Source organism: Heloderma suspectum, chromosome 2 (genome assembly GCF_057233095.1).
Source record: "Heloderma suspectum isolate Gila_16-S chromosome 2, 16-S_ref, whole genome shotgun sequence".
Taxonomy (NCBI): domain Eukaryota; kingdom Metazoa; phylum Chordata; class Lepidosauria; order Squamata; family Helodermatidae; genus Heloderma; species Heloderma suspectum.
In genome coordinates this window covers 242,724,517-242,747,890 of record NC_139459.1, presented here as the reverse complement: position 1 = coordinate 242,747,890, position 23,374 = coordinate 242,724,517, and the positions used below count along the sequence as shown (strand labels likewise).

The window sequence follows — 23,374 nt, the reverse complement described above, 5'->3', positions numbered from 1 at the left end:
TCTGCTCCAGTGGTTTAGAAACCCCTCCAGAACAGCATGAGATGCAGCACTGGGGGCTACAGAGGGAATGAAGAATCAGCAGAAATCGCCACCCTATCCCCTTCCTCCAACAGCAAGCCTCTGCTGGATCCCAGTTTTCTCTACAGATGGAAGAAGCCCTTCCATTTGTGGAGTGGCTCATCTGGATCCAACCCACCATTCTTTGACTGTCTATGCCACTTCACACCCATTTGTGTTTTGGTTGCATTTGCACTGTAAGATTTCTCAAATTTTATTTTGATTATAGGATTCCTCCCAACTCTTGTCTCTTTTTGTCTTTTGACCTAATATAATTTCTTGTTGTTGTATTGGTTTGAATTGGTCTCATTTAAAAAAAAAATGCTGTTGAAACCTATAGTGCATAATTCATTTTTAAGGGGAGGGGCCACAGCTCCGTGGTAATGTACACGTTTGCATGCAGGAGGTCCCAGGTTCAATCCCTGACATCTCCAGGTAGGGCTGAAAAAACTCCTGCCTGAAACCCTGGACAGCCGGTGCCAGTCAGCGTCAACAATAATGGGCTACATGGGCCAATGGTACATATTCAATATAAGGCCGCTTCCTACAATATAGGAAGTACAGCACTGAAATTTTAAAATTATAAATACAATTGAGACAAGGGAATTAATTTCCACACATCATGTATACAGCTCTTGAGAAATCATGGATGAGTACAGATGGCTATTTATAAACTAGGTAATTCCAAATGATGTGCAGGTAGCCGGCCACTTAATAAGCTAATCATCTCTAACATCCTGCTGCCAGTTGGTGAAGAGAATGTTACTACTATCCTACTTCCTCAAATTTATAATGGAAGCAGATATGATGTAAAGATTCTCATTACATGGCAGGATGTTATAGACCTAAGTGATTACATGGACACCGTGGTAAGTCATAGCATGGAGAGTGGTCACTGTATTCACTCAATGATGCTCCAGCATATATGAATCATGTATAAGAATAATCTAGGCTGAAAGAGTAGTTAAGTACCACAGATAATTTATTTTTAAAATCAACAAAGCATGAAACAGCCTTATCCTAGAACAGGGATCTCCAACCTTTTGGGGCCTATGGGATCATTTGGCATGTTGAAAAAGTGCCCTGTGCACCACCACAAAATGGGAGGGCAATCACACACATGTTGGGAGCGCCCCCCTTATCCGTGTTTGTGTGTGTGCATGAATGTGCACCCTATGTGTGTGCTGCTCACTCTTGCTTCTCTCTCACACGTGTGCTCTCTCTCTCTCCCCTCTGTCCTTCTTCCTTCCTTCTCTCTGGTCCTGCCTGCCTGCCTACCTTCCTTTCTATCTGTATCACTCATTCTGTGGCCCCTCTTTCTCTCTCTCTTCTCTCTAGTCCCCTTTTCTTCCCCCCCCCCATCTCATTCTTCCCTGTCTCTCTGGCTCCTCTCTCTCTCTCTCTTCCTTTCCATTCCTATGCAAGTGAATGGAACGATTTTTCCATTTATTTGCACCGAGCAAGAAAAAGCTCCCCCTGCCAAAAATCAGGGCAAGGATCCTTGGTGGGGGCTGGACTTTGCTCCCCCTCCAGCCATTTCTCAGCAGGATTTTTCCTCTTCCCTATTTAAGCTAATGGCAAAATTGCTCCATTAGCTTGAATAGGGAGGGGGAAAGCCCCCTTACTGAAAATCGGCTGGAGGTTTTAGGGTCACCATCCTCCAAGGCCTCTGTTGCCCCAAAGGTTCTTGTTGGGAGTAGAATTTGGCTGTTTGTTGACAAGGAGAACTCCCCCCCCCCCATTTTAGTGAATGGAGCAATCACTCCATTCACTTGCAGAGTAAGAAAATAGATCAGCAGGTGCCGCAGCCTGGCCCTGAATTCGAGACCCCTGTCCTAGAAAGAAGAATTTGTTTAATTAAAATGGTGCTCTTGTAATGATGTAATCATCCTATTATTTTGTTATGGAGGTGGTACAACAAATTGCCCCTTCCCTACTGTTGTCTCTGACCTGGTCTAGGTTCACAGAATGCTAGCACTGAAGGACTGAAGAATATGTTCCCAGATTAAGTTTATTTTCTGTTCTAGATGAAGTCATTTACAATGTAGCCTTCTGTAAATCTGACCTCTTCAGGTAGTGATATTGCATATTCTACATGCCACTTAGGTAAAGCTGCAGTTCTATGCATACTTACCAGGGAGTAAGCCTCATTTAACTCAATCAAGTTTACTGCTGAGTAGACATGCATAAGATTGTGCTGTAAATAAAATTGTAATAGTATCTACTGCTGCCCAGAATAAATGTGGATTAATATTGTTAAATTGGATCCTACAAGGAATGAGAGTGAATGTGTTTCTTACAGAAAAAGCAAACAGGAAACCACCAGTAACTTCAAAAGATTTCCCCTATTTTCAGGATGTTATTTTTAATCTCTAAATCTGCTTACATGAGTCATTTCATGAAAGCAGGGTGGATGAAAAGGCTTCACCCTTCCACTCCACCCATTACTCCATTTTCACTGGAAAAATTAATGAAAGTGGATGGGAGATATATCTTGGATGTTCTTAATGGAGTTTCCATTGCACTTGAAGGATCAAAGATGTTAGAACACTGAGAAGCAATAGCAATTTTGGTACAAGCTAAGAAAATGTCAGCTTTAAAAATGTTCATCTAAAAGAAGGTATGTTTACTCTCCCTTTGCACTGAGTGCACTATAAATCTGGGAAGTTGAAGCCCCTAATCTTATTCACATAGTGTTCAAGTAAGAGCCAAAATAAGCATTACATTCAATTTTGAATTTGAACTTCCATTTTGTTTGTTTGTTTCAATAGGAGCCATCGGATCATGGGGGGAGCATTCAGGTTTCAGTGGGGCAGGAGGAAGATGTAACTATTCCTCCTGATAAACACCCCACCTCTGAAATTGCTACATATATAGCAGGGAAGCTGCTATGTGCAGCTTACAGATATGTTAACTATGCAGTTGAGTGAATACCCTTGTAATTAGGAACAATGCAGAGGAAGTTATGGGCAGTATCCAATGGAGACTGATCACGAGTGGACAGCCCAGCCAGTTCCCTTCCGCAAGTAGTGCCCACTGTTTGGATACTGTCCACTGATATTAACATGTTTAAGAGATTATTGCTCTTCCTGAACAATAATTTATGCAATAAGTTCGTTTGCATGAAATTCGTGGCTGTCGCTGGTAACCTTTGCATGACAAATAGTAACAAAATTTGTTACTATGGATGGTCCACTAAATATCTCATAGTGGGAAAGCCCCACTAATTTCAAAGGAATTTGCTTACCAGTAAATATATTTAGGGTGCAATCCTATCTAGATAGGTGGCTGCCTCCAAACTTGGAGGCAACTGCCTATCCAAAGCAGGGCAGGAGAAGCACAGAGGAGATCATTCCCTCCTCACTTCTCCTGCCCTGTTTTTTCTGCTAGTCAGCCGATTGTGGCTGTCTAGCCGCAGGAGCATGAAGCGGGGAAGGAGGCTGCTGTACGGCACATGTGTCATACTCCCACCCCCTCAAAAATATTAGTGAATGGACAATGGAGGAATCACTCGATTCACTTACAGAGTAAGAAAATAGATTAGCAGATGCCTTAGCCTGGCCCTGAATTGGAGACCCCCATCCTAGAAAGGATACGATAGGACACATAGGATGTGTTGTACAGGCAGCTACACTCTCCCCACCCCAGAACACCCCCAGGCACGCCCTTTTCTGGCTCCGAGTGTGGAGGACGGGGCTGTTCCGCACTACCTCTGAGGCAGTGTGGATGTGGGGGAGGTCAGTTCTCTGGAAACCAACCTCGGAGTGCAGGCTCCGAGGTCGGTTCCTGTATAACAGCATATCCTATGGCTGTCTAGCAGCCATAGGATTGCTCCCTTAATTTCTGTATATTTTCACCAAATTCAAGAAGCTGTGAGTAGGGATATACAGATTGTATTTAATCCGATTCATCTGTATTTTGTGGATTGTCAGGCGTTGTCTGCTCCGTCATCCACTTACTGGCAAATTTGGATTCTCCCCCACTCCTCTTTGGATGAATACACCAAGAAAATTGCCACAGTTTATGAACCTTTTGCTGGTACATAACATTTTGCATATTTTTCTTTGCTCACCATAAAATCAATGAACAGAGTGCAGAAAAAATGAGTGCTACACACTGGAGGCTGAAGATAGATCAGAGATGTATAAAGCACTGTGTTTTTTAATTTAAGAAATGGCATATACATTAGTGTATTTTATAGCAACTTTCATAATTTTTTATGACAAAATTTGCATACAGTTCTAGAAAATTAAAATAATGGTCCACAACTCTGCAGAATCTGAATGACTCAGAAAAGCTGTTCATCTGAGGATTTGGATTCAGAAAAATCCATCGTCATTTTTTTTGCCGTCGCAGATTTGTCCAATTTTAAATCATTTTGTGCATTTTAAATCAGATTTGTGCATTTTAAATCAGTATCTGTTTAGTTTATTGGTCATCAAGAAGCCTTTAACTATTTGCAATTAAATAATCCAGCCTAACTGGATTAATGAACTGTTAATGCAAGTATAATGTCTTCATAAGCCTGTATTCACCCATAACTATCTCTCTCTAAAAGTGGGGGTCCTTTATTCATATAATCCTAAAAGGTTAACAATATTTTCTTACCATTTTGGCAACATTTTTGAAAAAAGATGGGAATGGGGAAAGATATATATCTAAAATGAAGCAGATGGGGAAACAAATTAGCAAGTGAACGTTTTTATTTTCATGTATTTTAACGTGACACCTGGAGACCATTTAGCACTAACACTATTTAAAAATAGCACTAAGAGGCTGTCAAATTGCTGTAGCAATCAGGACAAATATTGAGACAAAAATCCCACTGTTACTACTTTCACTACTAATTTAAGGTGTCAGATTAGAATTCAACAACTATAAATCAGCAACTAAGGCCTCTTGGGATGTTGCTGTGCTTTTCTAACAGTTGAAACTAACAGAATAATCATTAATAGCATCAGCTGCGGGAGTTCATATTATTAGGTTAAGAACTTTGATAACTTCCTTTCTGCATTATTCCTTTTGTCTTTTTACTATTTCCAGAATTTTTCTTATCTCTGCCTTTGGCCTCTTTTCTCCTTCCCTGCTCAAACTTTGGCTTTGATTTTGTGCATCTGTATGAGCTATCCTTCCAATCTTTTGTTCTCATCTTTATCTTACTGACATTTTTTCAAGGCTACTGTTTGAGGTGGTGTGTGTATGAGACAGGCGAAAGGAAGGGAGAAGGTGCAGTGGCCAGCTATGAGAAATGGAACATTAAGGAAAGCTGTTACTGATACATACTTTATTGTCACCAGGCATTTTGCTTCCAATCTGCAGAAATATTTACATATTAGACATCTTTTTATGTTTAATTCTTCAGAATTGATGTTATAATACATAGTAATCAATGTGAAAAAATGGATAGGGGATTGTTTTGACTCTCTTAGGGTGCAAAGAGAGGCAACCGCCTATCCAAAGCAGGGCAGGAGAAGCACAGAGGGGATTGTTCCCTCGCACTTCTCTGGCCCTGCATTTTCGGCTAGACAGCCGATTGTGACTGTCTAACCATGGGAGGGCTGTGTGGGGAGGAGGCTGCTGTACAACACGTAGGATGTGCCATACAGGCATTTCCACCTTCTCCACCCCAGAACCCCTCCAGAAACGTCCCTTTTCAGCCGCTCCGCACTCCTCTTGCGAGCACAGAGGACGGGGCTCTTCCACGCTGCCTCAGAGGCAGCGGAGAAGTGGGGGGGAAGACAGTTCTCCAGGAACCGACCTTGGAGCACTGGCTCCGAGGTTGGTTCCTGGAAAACAACATATCCTATGGCCATCTAGCCACTGTCTAGCAGCCTTAGGATTGCTCCCTTAACATTTTGATTTATATCAACAGGAAATAACACTCACAGACCATCATGTGTACTGCTTTCAGGTTACAGGTTACAGAACAAAAATAGATGGAAAAAGCCATTGTTTGAGGGCATCATAATCTCCACAGACCCAAGGCAAGAAAGTGTGGAATAGAACAGATTTGTTTAGTATTCTTTAAATGGGATATATTTCAGGATGCACTGGCTGTGTGCAGCTCCAGTGTGTAGTATGGAAAGAGAAGTTGTGAACTATGGCCTGATATGGTCTAAAATGTGGGACGCTGCCCCCAGTATCAGTGATGGGTAACTTGTGGCCTTCCATATGTTTTGGCCTGCAACTCCTATCAGCCCTAACCAGTATAGTCAGTGGTGAAGGATGATTAGAGTTGTATGCCAAAACAACTGGAGAGCTAGAAGTTGCCCACCCTTGATCTAAATGATGCTCCTGTTTTCTTTCTGCCTTTACCTGAACATCCTTTTTATATTTTTATATGCAATTTCCCACCAAATCTCTACATTTTCTTGCATTTTTTTGTTTTGATCGTTTGACTAGCATTTGTGTATTGTAATTTTAAAGCCTTCTGTATAAATAGAAGCATGCCTAATTCCCAAACCCTATTTTGAACCTTTCACCATTTATTTATACAGTTCTACCAACCATATATACATACTTTTGTGGAAAAGGCAATATACGAAGTATATAGCTCAGACATATACAGCTAGCTCCCCACACCCAGAAAAGTTCTCATTTTGATTTTATTAGCTGTAACCCTGCATAACCCATCATGTGTTTTAACTTTGAGGGGATTCAAAAGCCATTTGGAATGGAGCACAAGGTTTTCTTTGGAAACCTGCTGAAATCCCTCTGGCTACATAAGCCTAAAGTTTAACTACGAGACCTAGGTAATTTTGATTAGGGTGCTTCCAGATGAGACTTTTATTATGAATTCGCATTGCCTTATTCATGGAATTTTAATGGAGGGTCCAGACAATATTATTTTCAATTTGTAGCCACTGCTTCTTCTGTCTTTTTTATTAGCAGAAAGTATTCATAAAGACAGAATAGATGCGCAATGCCTTTTGATTGTTAGCTGTAGGACCCCTCATTCTGGAAATACCCTTATCTCCCTCAGCCTATCACTGTTTCTTGTAGTGGTGTCTGGTACCTCCACAAAATGGAGGTGCTACAAATCCCACCCACCCTGACAAGACATTCCTACTGCACCATCCTTTGGATCAATCCAAATTGTCCCCTACCTACCCATGGATGCTTCCTCCTATTAACCATGATAGCATAAAAACAAAATTCCAAGCCCTGAGGTGACATTATCTGCCGTGGGCATGACTAATGGAAAGGCAGGATATAATTGTAATAAATAAATAAATAGCTGCAGTGTCATGATATATATTCTTCTTAATTGTTCCTCTCTAGATATCCTCATTGCAGAGATAAAGAGAAAACAAATTTAGGCAGCCTCAGGAAGCAACATTCTACAAATTGCTTCTTGACATGGAATTGTTTAAAAGTGTGTTACTGAATTCCCTGCTGCAAGGTGTGGTGATAACCACCAACTTAGATGAATGTTTTAAAAGGATTAGACAGATTTATGGAAGATAGACCTATCATCTGCTTGATACAATATACATCTGAATACACATACTAGAAGCAAACTGCAGTAAAATGCCATCATCCTGATGCCCTGCTGGTGAGCTTCCAGAACCACCTGGCTGCTTCTATTAGAAACAGAATGCAATGTTAGGTGGACTCTGGCCTGACCTAGCAGGGATCGTCTCATCTTCTACAATGGCAAACCCTGAATTCTGTGCTCACCTTACCGAAAATATTATCTTTCTTTACAAATTCATTTCCAACCCATATTCTCCTCCCCCTTAATTTCCTGTATGGATTTGTCAAAAATCTTTTCTCTTCAATTAATTTTCTCCCAAACATTATTTTCCCTCCCAGTTCCCATTTTTCTCACCTCACTGAGCCATGCCAGCTCAGTCTTTGGCATCTTTGCATCGGACTGCGAATGAGCTTTTGGTAGGAGGGTGAGGAAATCCATGCTCATAGTTGAGAGCCAAACACTGCCATGGATGCTGCATGATATCCCTGTCCAGTCTACCCTTCCACCAATGCTGTTCCACCTCTCCACCAAGGAGGTTGCACTAAGGCAAAGAAAGGTGTGCAGTTTCAAAGATATTAATACTATGATATTAATACATATTAATGGACAGCTCATGCACAGTCAGCAGCCATTCACACTGATGAACCAACCCGCCTCCATGCTTACTCCCATTCCAGAAAGAACGGCATAGATACCTGTATAGTGATCCAAACATTTGTATGGAGCAGGTAAGAAACAAACTTTGTGAACCCTATTTGTTCATAGACACTGGCCAGAACCCTGAAACCTCTTGATCATGCCCCCAACTGCCGTCATAAGGAAAGAAACTCCAGTAAAATCAAGGTACACTGATTCTCACTGGGTATTTTTTACCTATAAAACAGTGGTTCGGTGCACTGTGTGTACTGAATAAAGAGTCGCAGCTGGCTATTTGTTATGTGCGCATATATTCATTTTAGATCAGTCAGTATTTTGTTATAATATCTGAGGCATCTGTCAAAAATAGGGCTTAGGTATCTTGAAACCATGTTGCAATGTGAGTAGGGAAAAAATCCACTTCTTCTATGGTACACTAAAATAACATTTTGTAGTAAATGGCAAGAGTTTTGCAAAGAAATTACTAAGTCAGTCTTTAGCATATTGAAACGTGTGGAACATAGCCTGGTATTGCAGACAGAAAAATAATATTGTTGCATTAGAGTCAATGCAACATGGTGTTCTGGATACGCACCCACACCCACACACACACACACCTCTGCCAGAAAAGCACGCTCTGATAATGAAGTGATCTAATTGAAGGAGACAGAGGGAAATGTTACACTTGTTAATACTACATTGTTGCTGTAACTAATCGGTCAGCCTCAAAGGTCTGTGTTGAGGTCTCAAAACTACATAACGTACATACATACCCAGGACATTTCTACCCTGGATGAAAGTACAGTTTAAGAAATAGTCAAAAGGCTACTTCTAAAGATATAAAGGGGTATATCCTGTTCCGATACTACAGAGGTACCTGTTGCAAAATAATGTTTGTAACTAGCAAGGATCTAGCAGTTTTTTCTTAAACAAATTAAGCTTAAACTTAAAGCTGAAGATTACTCTCTGCTGAGCTGTAGGCACACTGTTTGAAAACTGTATCAAAGCAAGCATAGCAAATGAATACATATCTATCGTTTTGAAGAAATGCAAGGGAAAATATCTCTCTTCCCTCAAAAACACACACGCACACACGCGCGCACACACACACACACACCCCTCTTTTCTAAGGATAGCAGTTACTTTCATTAGACACTTTGCTAAATATAACAGGTAATCTCAATAATTCACACATACGAATGATCAGATAGGTACACAGACTGCACTGATTCATATGTGCATATTATCTGTACACTGTTATATAGGTGTGAGTATTACCTCTGCACAGCATAGTCAATGGGTTTGTGTATTTCTTTACAGAATAGAATTGTGCTGATGACTGTAGCAGAGCTAAATGCCATACAAAAAGAAGCCTGGTGCTTATTATCTAGAGGCTTGAATGGCCAAGGGCCCCATGGCAATTATCCTAGATGCTCATTAGTGCTGAACGAGCACTAATCAAAAATTTAATCTACCATATCATTTGTCAATTTGATTAGTTGTTTGTGGTAATTGGCTTCAGAAATCAAATGTAACTGAAAATCAGGGTGTGTGTGATATTCACAAACTAAAGTCTCCCTTCAACTCTGACCCAATTGTTTGGAGGGAAAGGGAGTTATAAAATGCATATCCATTCAAAACCAATGTTACAAGAAAACATCATGCATATTTTATTGGTGCATAGCCATTTCCCTTGAGAATGATACTTTTTCAGTGCATCTTTCCTTCATGCTATGAGGAAACAGACATATTTCTGTCACAGTAGCTGTGGCAAATATTGAACCATTCATAATAGACTTTTGTATGGTAAGATGGTCTTCTCCACAAATTCATTGTAAACTTATTTCACTCGGCACAAAATTACACATCTATTAATATTGTCACCTGTCAACATGTTTAATACAGGCAATTAAAATAACAATGTTACCTTTAGATCACAGTTTTCCTGACGTCATAGTAGTAAAATTTAATTCTAGGCCGTTATTGCCACCACAAAATAATTCCCAGTGCCGGTAAGATGTTGTAAAAAGTTTATTATTAGAAAGTCATAAGGCTCTCTCAGTTGCATTATTCATGTATGTATGCTTGTAATGGGTTGTGTTACTTAATCCAAAAGTGAGCAATGGAACTGCCATCCTCCTTGTAACTACTTTCAGTGGAGTAGTCCTGACAGTTCATTCACTAAATATTTATCTCCAGCTGTTGGGAATCAGTCTCGTCTTTTTCACAGACATTTGTAAATTTTGGATTGCAACTTCAGTCTTTTACAGTCAGTAATGTCGCATTAATGATACAATCCATTATTCTGTATTAATTTTAACCCAAAATGACAACATTAACCTAAGATTTTTATCCCAACAAGGTTGTACTGGGGGGTCCGGCAGGGAGAAAGAGAATGGGGAATGTATGGACACAATACAGCATGAATTAATTTGTTCCATCTGAAGGAGCAACATTGCTTTTGTTTTAGTAGGCAATTATCTTTTGACTGCCAAAATCTAAAACACTTATCCGGATGATATTGGTCCTCAACTGTAGTCAAGCTGAAAGTTGAGGCTTAGTTGCATTTACATTTAAAGATCACAGCTTGCAATGTTTGTGATGATACATTTCTTTCTTTCTATCTTTCCGTCTTAAAAAAAACCAAATTTCATAACTTGATAGAATTTATATCAGTACCCCAAGCCAGAGGCTTTAGACTCCTGTATTGAGATGTCTTCCCAACCTCCAGTGCTTAGAGAAGCTTATGCAGCCAGTATTTGCTTGAGGGTGAGCAAAGGAGTTTTTCGCCCCTTTAAAAAGAACAAACAACGACAAAAGCCTCTTCCAAAACTTCCCAAGCCATCCTTCTTGCTACTGGCCTTTGGTGGGGACTCTGGGGACAGGAAGGACTTTATTTTTCATCCAGAGATAAAGCAGGAACAGTCTGGATTTCCCCAGCCTTAAATGTTTTCCAGATGTTGCACCCACTTTTTTGCAGCAACAATATATAATGCTGCGGGAATGGGGCAAATCCAATAAACTAGTCATGAAACTGCTAAAGAAAGATGTCTGTATGGCAACATCATGTATCTGGAGAACCATGTATATATAACACTACCTTTGGTCAAGCCATTGTTCCATCCAATTCAGAGGTTCCCTCACACAGGTTTTTCCCAGCCCTCTTCCCTGAAATCCTTTTAACAGGAGATGTCAAGGATATATGAACTATAGCTTATACTCACAGGATTGTGCCAGTTGTACTAGTGAAAAAGCCTAAGCCCTGTTCATGATCTTCGACGCAACCCAATGATGTACAACAAGTAAAAATAGTAGTTAATGTTTCCAGCTGCTAATATCAGGACATTTTTGATGGGTGGATGGCTTACTGGGGAGGAGTACAAAAGTATTATATTACGTTTTTATGTTGGCCATAATTTCAAGAATTATGTTTGTTTCTGCTCTCTCTCTCAGTGTATGCTGAAATAGCATTAAAATTCACTCTCATTCAGTGCTGAAGGATACTTTTCAGTGATTCTCCTCTTTCAACATAATGTTATGGCACATATAAAAACCCATGATTATATTTTAAGTTATCCTGTTAGGCTATACATGTCAAAAACATATGCCATAGTAGGTTAAATAAGTATACACATTTTCCAGAAATTAGCAGGAGCAAACAGGAATCAAAGATTCTGCTCACAGACTCTTCCTCAGGAAAAAAAAAATCTAACCAATTTGGATATAAATATAACTTTTTCCACATACATACACTTGCAAAAACACTTTGTAAAAATTAATCCTTTCAGTGCAATTCCAGGCATGTCTACTCAGAAGTAAGCCGCACTAAGTTAAACTCAACATACTCCCATGTAAGTATGTATAGGACTGCCGTCTGTGAGTGCCAAACTCTGTTTCCCTGAATACTAGGTTTCTCCCAATGCAGTACTGAACCCACAGCTTCAGGCTTAGGGGCGGCTATAAATGTGTACATGCTACCTTCAAAGCCGTAGCTGCTCTTATGAATGGTAACTGGTACCACACATACAAAACTATATTCAAAATGCAATTTCCAACAACACAGCAGAAGATAACATGCTCAGAAGCTCTTCTTGGGTTTTTTTTTGGAAATTGCTTATTACACATGTCGTCTTACGTGTAAATGCCAACCATTACATGTAACAAAAAACTCTACTTAAGAACATGTAAAGTTGCATTTTAAGCTCCATAGCATCCCTTTCTCCATCTGAGTACAGATATGACCTGACTTGTCATAGCTTATGAAATATATGCTAAACAGAATACTTTCCTGTAAATTCTGTATTTAATAATGTGAGCAATCTACAATGATATAGAAAACCAAACAATATGTTTAGCTGTGAATGTAAGCTATGGTGGTTAGGTAGCCAAAGCCCATTATGTGAAATACTTTGAACAACGTACTGATCCTGAAAAGAGGTAGGGAAAGATGACCATTACACTTTTGCATACTGCTCTGTATATGCTGCATAGCCAATTTGCAAGATGTTTGTTCTTTAATACATTCTCTGTGGTATTCTCCCTCATTTTAATGTTGCAATATGGTGCTCTGTACTCTAAACCAATACTACACATGGGCTAATAATGCCCCTTTACAGCATTACTGAATATGCAAGCACTGCCACTTTCACTGCCCTTTTTAGGTTGGCAACCAAGCCAACTTTATAAATTATATAAGATTGAAAGCTGTATTTACTAAAGGGAGAATGGCTATTATCCTGCATGCTTAATCACTCATAAGTCCTATGAGTAACAGATGCTACAGTTACCTGCGAAAACATGTGTTTGATGGGAAAGTTTTAATGGCTTACCACACAGAATGTACGAAGCCAGTGCTGGATCAGACTAAAGGCATTCCTAATGCTATACTCTGTTCCCATAGTGGAGAATCAGATGCCTACGGGAAGCCAACAAGTAGGGCATGAATGCAATAGAAAAATTTTGCTTGTATTCTCCAGAAGTATTAAGCATGACACTGCTTCTGATACTGGAAACAGATGAAAAGGATTCATTCCATTCCTCTGCAATCTCCTTATTCTCCTTTAATACTCTTTTAACTCCGGTGTCACCCTATGGTCTAACTGCCTCCCTAGCTGGTTTCCAGCTTCTGATATATTTAGGGAGCAATCCTATGGAGGCAACCAAACTCGGAGGCAACCACCTATCCAATGCACATCATCTCCTCTGCACTCCAGCCACCCTGCATTCGCAGCTAGACGGCCAATTTTGGCTATCTAGCCACGGGACATTGGAGCGCAGGGTGGGGAGGCTGGATGACACATAGGAAGTGTGTCCCCACCCCGCCCCCAGAATGCCCCATTTTGCCCTGCTCCACGCTGCTCTTATGAGCCTGGAGAGCAGGGGCAATCCACACCACCAACGAGGCAGCAGGGGAGGGAGAGGGGAGGGGTTTCCTAAAAACTGACCTTGGAACATGGGCTCCAAGGTTGTTTCCCAGAAACCAACCGATCCTATGGCCGTCTACCTACTGTCTAGCAGCCACAGGGTTGCGCCCTTAAAGTATTCTTTATTGTTGGCCTTGATGTTAGCAATATGCTCCTCCAAATGCTTTTTTGCATCTCTTACTGTCTGCTTGCACCTCCTTTGTGCAAGTTTGTGATCCCTTTTGTTCTCTTCATTTGGGCAAGACTTCCATTTTCTAAAGGAAGCCTTCTTTTCTCTAATAGCTTCCTTGACACTGCTTGTTAACCATTCTGATGACCTCTTGGACTTGGTGCTACCTTTCCTAACCTGTGATACACATTCTAGCTGACCTTCTATTATTGTGCTTTTGAGTAACCTCCAAGCATTTGAAGGCATTTAACCCTCTTGACTGCCCCTTTCAACTTCTTTTTTTACCAGTTCCTTCATTTTAGAGAAGTTGCTTCTTCTGAATGAAAATGTGACTATGTTGGACTTCCCTGGCAATTTTCCACATAAATATATATTCAATCTGATAGCAGTCTGATCACTGTTTTCCACTTGGTTCAACAACACTCGTATCTCACACTAGGTTCTGGATGGCACCACTTAGGATTAAATCCAGGGTCACTTCCCCTCTAGTTGGTTCCATGACCAACTGTTCTCAGGCACAGTTGTTTAGGGCATTAAGAAATTTAGCCCCTTTGTTGTGACTGGAACATCCATTTATCCAGTCAATATGGGACAATTGAAGTCACCCATTATTGCAACACTTGTCCATTTGGATAACTCCCTGATTTCATTTTCCATCTCAAGATCTCCCTGAGCATTCTTATCTGGGTGATGTTAGTATGTTCCTAGTACTAGAGTACAGAAAGTAACCACCACTGAATAGGGATGTCAGAAAATTCCACGACGGATCTCGGTGAGGCCGAACACCAGTGCATTCGGTCCCCCAAAATCCATCGCGGAATGAAGCCCCCGCCCCCCCAACCCAAAAAAGGCGCACGAAATGGAGCAGTTACCTGCTCCCATCCGCACTGCTTTGCAAATGGCGGCCGTCCTGCGGCCGCCATTCACTTCATCTTCATAGCCGTGATTGTTGTTGTTGTTTATTCGTTCAGCCGCTTCCAACTCTTTGTGACTTCATGGACCAGCCCACGCCAGAGCTTCCTGTCGGCCGTCGCCACCCCCAGCTCCCCCAAGGTCAATTCCGTCACCTCCAGAATATCATTCATCCATCTTGCCCTTCGTCGGCCCCTCTTCCTTTTGCCTTCCTCTTTCCCAAGCATCAGCATCTTCCCCAGGGTATCCTGTCCTCTCATTATGTGGCCAAAGTACTTCAGTTTTGACTTTAATATCATTCCCTCAAGTGAGCAGTCTGGCTTTATTTCCTGGAGTATGGACTGGTTTGATCTTCTTGCAGTCCAAGGCACTCTCAGAATTTTCCTCCAACACCACAGTTCGAAAGCATCTATCTTCCTTCGCTCAGCCTTCCTTATGGTCCAGCTCTCGCAGCCGTAGGTTACTATGGGGAATACCATTGCTTGAACTATGCGGACCTTTGTTGTCAGTGTGATGTCTCTGCTCTTAACTATTTTATCAAGATTTGTCATTGCTGTCCTCCCAAGAAGTAAACGTCTTCTGATTTCCTGGCTGCAGTCAGCGTCTGCAGTAATCTTTGCGCCTCGAAAGACAAAGTCTGTCACTGCCTCCACGTTTTCTCCCTCTATTTGCCAGTTATCAATCAAGCTGGTTGCCATAATCTTGGTTTTTTTGAGGTTTAACTGCAACCCAGCTTTTGCACTTTCTTCTTTCACCTTCGTCATGAGGTTCCTCAGCTCCTCCTCGCTTTCAGCCATCAAAGTGGTATCATCTGCATATCTGAGATTGTTAATGTTTCTTCCAGCGATTTTAACTCCAGCCTTGGCTTCATCAAGCCCAGCACGTCGCATGATGTGTTCTGCGTACAGGTTGAATAGGTAGGGTGAGAGTATACAACCCTGCCCTACTCCTTTCCCAATCTTAAACAAGTCCGTTGATCCGTGGTCTGTTCTTACGTTGCTACTTGGTCGTTATACAGATTCCTCAGGAGGCAGACAAGATGACTTGGTATCCCCATCCCACCAAGAACTTGCCACAATTTGTTATGATCCATACAGTCAAAGGCTTTGGAATAGTCAATAAAACAGAAATAGATATTTTTTCTGAAACTCCCTGGCTTTCTCCATTATCCAGCAGATATTGGCAATTTGGTCTCTAGTTCCTGCCTTTTCTAAACCCAGCTTGTACATCTGGCAATTCTCGTTCCATGAATTGCTGGAGTCTACCTTGCAAGATCTTGAGCATTACCTTACTGGCATGTGAAATAAGTGCCACTGTTCGATAGTCTGATCATTCTTTGGTGCTTCCCTTTTTTGGTATGGGGATATAGATTGATTTTTTCCAATCTGTTGGCCATTCTTGTGTTTTCCAAATTTGCTGGCATACGGCATGCATCACCTTGACAGCATCATCTTGCAAGATTTTAAACAGTTCAGCTGGGATATCGTCATCTCCTGCTGCCTTGTTATTAGCAATGCTTCTTAAGGCCCATTCAACCTCACTCTTCAGGATGTCTGGCTCTAGCTCACTGACCACACTGTCAAATCTATCCCCGATATTATTATCCTTCCTACACAGATCTTCTGTATATTCTTGCCACCTTTTCTTGATCTCTTCTGCTAGGTCCTTGCCATCTTTGTTTTTGATCATACCCATTTTTGCCTGGAATTTACCTCCAATGTTTCTAATTTTCTGGAAGAGGTCTCTTGTCCTTCCTATTCTATTATCTTCTTCCACTTCCGCGCATTGCTTGTTTAAAAATAATTCCTGATCTCTTCTGGCTAACCTCTGGAATTTTGCATTTAATTGGGCATATCTCCCCCTATCACTGTTGCCTTTTGCTTTCCTTCTTTCTTGGGCTGCTTCCAGTGTCTCAGCAGACAGCCATCTTGCCTTCTTGGTTTTCTTTTTCTTTGGGACGTTTTTTGTTGCTGCCTCCTGAACAATGTTGCAAACTTCTGTCCATAGTTCTTCCGGGACCCTATCTACTAAATCTAGTCCCTTAAATCTATGCTTCACCTCCACTGCATATTCATGAGGAATATTCGTGAGCTCATATCTAACTGATCTGCGGGTCTTCCCTATTCTCTTTAGTCTGATTCTAAATTCTGCAATAAGAAGTTCGTAATCTGAACTACAATCTGCTCCAGGTCTTATTTTTACCAACTGCATAGTTGTCCGCCACCTTTGGCTACAAAGGATGTAGTCAATCTGATTTCGGTGTCGACCGTCTGGTGAAGTCCATGTATAAAGTTGTCTCTTAGGTTGTTGGAAGAGTGTTTGTTATGCACAGTGAGTTGTCTTGGCAAAATTCTATCAGCCTATGTCCCGCTTCATTTTGTTCACCCAGACCATGCTTGCCTGTAATTCCAGGTGTCGTTTGACTACCCACCTTAGCATTCCAGTCTCCTATAATGAAAATAACATCTTTTTTTGGCGTACTATCCAGTAGGTGCTGCAGATCCTCATAGAACTGATCTACTTCTGCTTTCTCAGCATCTGTGGTTGGGGCGTATATTTGGATCACTGTGATGTTAAATGGCTTACCCTGAATTCAAATTGAGATCATTCTGTCATTTTTTGGATTGTATCCAAGCACTGCATGAAGGCTACTCCATTTCTTCTGTGGTCCTCTTGTCCACAGTAGTAGATCTGGTGGTCATTTGATGTGAAATGGCCCATTCCAGTCCATTTCAGTTCACTGACACCCAAAATGTCTATATTTAATCTTGACATCTCCCCAATAACCACATCCAATTTGCCCTGGCTCATAGATCTTACATTCCAGGTTCCTGTGGTGTGTTGATCTTTAGAACATCGGATTTGTCGTTCACCACCAGCACCATCGGCTGCTAGCCATCCTTTCGGCTTTGACCTACCTGCGTCATCACATCTGGGGCAAGTTGAATTTATCCTCTGTTTCTCCCCAGTAGCATTTTGACCATCTTCCAACCTGGGAGTCCCATCTTCCGATGGTATACCGACATATCTCTGATTGTACTGATCCATTTAGTTTTCAGGGCAAGAATACTGGGGTGGGTTGCCGTTTCCTTCCCCAGGGATCGTATTTAGTCTGACCTCTCTGCCATGACCTTTCCGTCTTGGGTGTCCCTTCTCGGTTTAGCTCATGACGTCATTGAGGTGCTCGAGCTTCAGCACCACGACAAGGTAACACTCTCCTTTGCTGAAGACAGCAGTGATAGGCTACGTAAATGCTAACTACTAACTACGTAAATACTAATGCAGGAACGCCATTTGTGTCACTGCAGAGGCCATGATAGGCTACGTAAGTATTTACGTAGCCTATCACGGCAGGGGGGGAAAACACCCAGCATATGCAAATGGCGGTGGCTACCGCCATTTGCGTACGCTGGGTTTTTTCCCCCTGCCGTGATAGGCTACATAAGTATTTACGTAGCCTATCACGGCTCAATACAGGGACACAAATGGCGGCTACGACAACCACCATTTGCGTCCCTGCAGGGCTGCCCAGCGGCTGGATGTCTGGCTGCGGGCGGCTGGAGCCGGCCAGCGGCTCTGCAGCTTGGCCGCAGAGCGGAGCTGGCCAGGCAGGATTCCAGGGGGGAGGACCGGATCGCCTCCCCCCCGTCGAAGATTCTGGGGGGAGGGACGGAGCACCTCCCCCCCACCGCGGATTGCCCAGCATGGAGCCAGGTAGGTGTTTCGTACATCCCTACCACTGAAATGAATCCCCTCAGTACAGATCATCAGTCCAATCTACCACCCAATTAACCTGGAATGCTAGTACTGATTACTTTTTGTTGTTGTTCAGTTATTAAATCGTGTCCGACTTTTCGTGACCCCATGGACCATAGCACGCCAGGCGATACGTTCCATGGGGTTTTCTTGGCAAGAATACTGGAGTGGGTTGCCATTTCCTTCTCCAGTGGACCACATTTTGTCAGAACTATCCGCCATGACCTGTCCGTCTTGGGTGGCCTTGCACGGCATAGCTTATGGCTTCACTGAGTTACGCAAGCCCCTTCGCCACAACAAGGCAGTGATCCATGAAGGGGACTGATTACTTACTTCTGTCCTATTTTAAAAGGAAATGATTTGCTTCAGGATGAACAGCAGCTATGTGGCTTGATCTTAAATTGTTAATGAAGTCAGAGGAAAAACACAAGTACAATCTAGCATATTTTGAATGTCAAGGTCACCATTATGGTGACATGTATTTAAATTATATTTTATTTCTAGATTCACATCTATTTATATAAATTAGCAAACTTTACGCATTTTTTTTCTCTTGCTGCTGGCCTGTGGGCCCATGTCCCCTAGTAATGCCCCTGGTTAAAGAATTTAAATATAGAAGCAATGACTATCCCAGGAAACACATGTTTCACCCCACATGAATCCACTTTATGCTGTTCAGGAACTAGCAGTGGTGGTGTGTGTGCATGTTGTTGTTCAGTCGTTCAGTCGTGTCCGACTCTTCGTGACCCCATGGACCATAGCACGCCAGGCCTTCCTGTCCTGCGCTCTCTCCCGGAGCATGCTCAAGTTCATATTCATTGCATCCGTGATGCTATCTAGCCATCTCATCCTCTGCCGTCCCCTTCTCCTTTTGCCTTCAATCTTTCCCAGCATCAGGGTCTTTTCCAGGGAGTTTTCTCTCTGCATTAGGTGGCCAAAATATTTGAGCTTCAGCTTCATTATCTGTCCTTCCAATGAGCACTCAGGGTTGATTTCCTTTAGGATGGACTGATTTGACCTCCTTGCAGTCCAGGGGACTCGTAAGAGTCTTCTCCAGCACCACAGTTTGAAAGCATCAATTCTTCGGCGCTCAGCCTTCCTTATAGTCCAGCTCTCACAGCCATACATTACTACTGGGAAAACCATAGCTTTGATTAGACGGACCTTATGTGTGTGCATGTGCAGAGCATCAAAATTGTACCTTGCTTAGAATGCCAAAGTGTGACCATGTTAGACTTCCTTGACAACGTATAAATTCTGTATAAATTAGAAATATATACATTAAATTTGACAGCACTGTGGACACTGTTTCAAGTTGGTTCAACTACACTTATATCTCACGCTAGGTCCTGGGTGTCACTTAGGATTAAATCCGGAGTCACTTCCCTTCTGGTTGCTTCCATGAGCAACTGTTCTAGGGCAGGGATTTAGAGTGTCTAGAATTTTTTACCTCATTGTCCTGACCAACCAGAGCATGTGCTCTTCCAATCTATGTAAAGGTACTTGAAGTTATCCATTAGTTTAATACTTTTTCCTTTGGATGACTCCCTGATTTCATTCTCCGTTTCAAGATTACCCTGAGCATTTTGGCCAGGGTGGGAGGTAGGGTGATAGCATGTCCCCAATATTAATTTTTTGGGGGGCCTAGTATTGTCACCCACAGTGATTCTGTGGAGGAGCCTGTCTCTTTTGAGGTTTCAGGTTTGTTTGACACAATGTACTGAGTGACACCAACCCCAGTATGCCCTTTCCTATCCACCTCATAGTGTTTGTATTATTCAGAGATGACTGTATCCCACAGGTTATCTCTGTTCTACCAGGTTTTCATTATGCCCAATATCTCTATGTTCTCTTTTAAAATCAAGCACTCCATCTCTTCCTACATGTGAACCTAAATGTGACCACACAACTACATTTCTCCACTTCATTGGTGTCAACATGCACTACAACTGCTGACTCCACACTGGGGGAGGATTTACTAGGATTAGATTTTGTGTGGCTGGGTGAATCCTATACATTTTAAAGATATAATCTGGAGGCGTTTGAGTGTCATTCAGTGTTCAGTAAAAAAGAATGCTTATCCGGGGATCATTGTTAATAATGTGATTTGAACCTCTCCTTTTTCCAATAATGTGGGATATTGCTATTTTTTAATCAAAAGTCACTCTTACTGTAGTGAAGGGTGTTAACTTTAGTGTTAAAATAGTGTTAACATTTTGAACTTGTATGTTTCTGAGGCCAAAAGGGGACTTTCAAGGTGTGCAAAACCCATCATGAAGAAAACCTTACCATAGTCATTTTGTTTTTCACTTTTGTTCCCAGTCCTATATGATGCTGTGGCATTTAGGGCTTCTTTTTGCTTCACTGTGAAGTGTGTATGTGTGTGTGTGTGTAAAGACAGACAGACTGACAACATCCCTGTTGCCAAGGCAACCTGGCCAGCATTCCTTGTCTTGCTGCTTGTAAGGATCTGCAAGCCCTCAAAGCCTGAGTCAGATGGGACCTTCTCAGAAGAGGAAGGGAGTCCTCTGCAGACCCCAGGGCATGCTCCTCCTCCTACTGAGGACTGTACAGACAGGCAATACAAAGGACAACCACAAACTATCTAGAATACAGTGCCTATTTGATCTGATGTTCAGTGGTAACCAAGGACAAAGCATCACTCTGATTTTCCTCTCTTGCAAATACTGTTTTCTAAAATAAATCTATGCATTGCAGAGCACAAATTTCTTGCCCTGGTATTATATTCATATAATACATTCTCCTTGTATAGAGTTCTAATACCAAGTAGTTTAATGAACCTGGTATTGTTGTTATTGCATAATCCCATTTGCAAGTCTGGTGCAGTCAGCCCAGGATGGCTTGCATCAACTGAGCAATTCCCAGTAGAGGGCTCCACCATATCAAGATGCAAAGACTTGGTAGCCATAAAGGCTCACAAGTGCCTCCAGTCCTTCTGTACCCTTGCTGTTTCTGCCTATGCCAACATTTTGGCAAAAATGTTCTTACTCTTCACAAGAAGTCAGATTTTATAGCTATTTCAGAAATACTGTCATTTGAAAATCTTTCTAAATTTAGGTCATGCCAACCAGGGGCAGCTGGTTCTTCCAAATAGTGGGCTGCCATAAGCCTCACCCACCCTACCAAGCTTTCTGGAGACATTTGACTGGCCAGTATTGGAAGGAGAATGCTGGACTGAACTAGATGTCAGTGAGTAATTTGCCCATAGCTGCAAACTGCAGATTGGGACCACAGTGGGGACAAAGTGTTAAAGGCACCCTAATCCATTTCTAAAGTCCCGATCTAGATTGGGTCCCCTGTGCTTCCCTTTGAATAAGGTGTGTGTGGAGAAAATAGAGCAGCAAACTACATCTTCAAAGTGACCCTGAGGACAAGAGAGTAAAGGGTGTGAGTTTCAAACACTAAACCACTCTCCCTTCCCCTTATTTGCTGCTGCAGTAGTCACCTTACAGAAGACACTACATAAGAAGAGCCCTGCTGGATGAGACCAAAGGCCTTTCTAGTCCAGCATTCTGTTCTCACAGTGGCCAACCAGATACCTATGGGAAGCCCACAAGTAGGACATGAGAGCCCTGCTGGATGAGACCAAAGCCCTTTCTAGTCCAGCATTCTGTTCTCACAGTGGCCAACCAGATACCTATGGGAAGCCCACAAGCAGGACATGAGTGTGATAGGACCCGCCTGCTCACGTTCCCGAGCAACAGGTATAGGGAGGTATATTGCCTCTGATACTGGTGATATTATATATTTAGGCTGAGAGGCAAATGACTCACCTAAGACCACAAACTGAGTACAATGGGGAGGAGGATTTTGTAAGGACCCTAAATCAGTGACCACTCCTTTGCTCATATGTTCAGTATGTACATTCAATATGTACTGAGCATACTTTCTCTGTTTACAGATGCACTTCCCTCCCCCTGCCAATTCATGTTCTGTTCCAGATCCTAGCCTCAAATAATCCTCTTTCTAAAATTCATTTCCCACCAGATCACGTACACCCAAATTACCCCAAACAATGAACAATCCCATTTTTTCCCCTCAGACAGATGTCTGATGTCTCCTCTTCAGTTCTTAACCCACTGCAGTTTAGTTAGGAAGGAGCCAGTTGACTCAGTTCTCCTGGCTTTGCCTATAGCATAACGAGGCAGGAGGACAAAGGCATGACATTTAAAAAATGGGCTGTTGCTGGTCAATCAGCAGCTACCCACTACTGTGAGCCCACCTGTCTCCATTATTCAACCCTCATGTAAAGATGGCACTTTGGTACGCTGTGCATGTTATATACAGAGTTGCCCCTTCTGGTGGCTATATTTAATATTAAGAAGGCACATAAGCATTACATCCACCCTCATACTTCCAAATTGTCCATTTAGAAGATACCAAGAGGAGTCTTCCATTTTAATCAAAATTAGCCCTTGGTATGCTGTTTATCTTGGTATGCTGAGCTAGTATTTTATGTCTGTCTGTATGCAGTTATTGATATTTACAATACACATGCATTTCTGACTTATGTTAAAATTCTTCATATGCTATGTTTTTTTCCACAGATTATGGTTGATTCCATAAATAGCACTGTCAAAATACTGCAACTGATTGAATCCATCTGTGTTTGTTTTCCTTTCTTTATAGTACCCTCAATAACAACAACATCACACGCATCCCTCTCACCAGCTTCAACCATATGCCAAAGATCAGGACCCTGTAAGTATTCCATTCTGAAATACTGAATGCTTGAATTAACACACTGAGTGTTCCAGTCTTCTTATGGTTATTTATCAGTTCTCAAATAAAGGCAACAGAATAGGTTATGCTGAGAAAGAGTGTGATACTCTTGTTTCCTTTTATTTCAGTATGCAGGAGCATCCTGAACTGGAAGTAGGGTGTGGTTGATGGGAAGACCAGGAATAGGGATGCTACAATATG

The 23,374-nt window shown here is 41.9% G+C and overlaps 1 protein-coding gene across 1 annotated transcript in view; it reads left to right on the top strand.

Moving 5' to 3' along the window:
* The window catches only part of SLIT3 (slit guidance ligand 3), a 693,114-nt gene that overhangs the window by 416,664 nt on the left and 253,076 nt on the right, over positions 1 to 23,374 (top strand). The window contains exon 7 of the mRNA XM_084838630.1: positions 23,081 to 23,152. Within this exon, the coding sequence (XP_084694756.1) occupies positions 23,081 to 23,152 (72 nt within the window). The remainder of the gene's footprint in view (positions 1 to 23,080; positions 23,153 to 23,374) is intronic.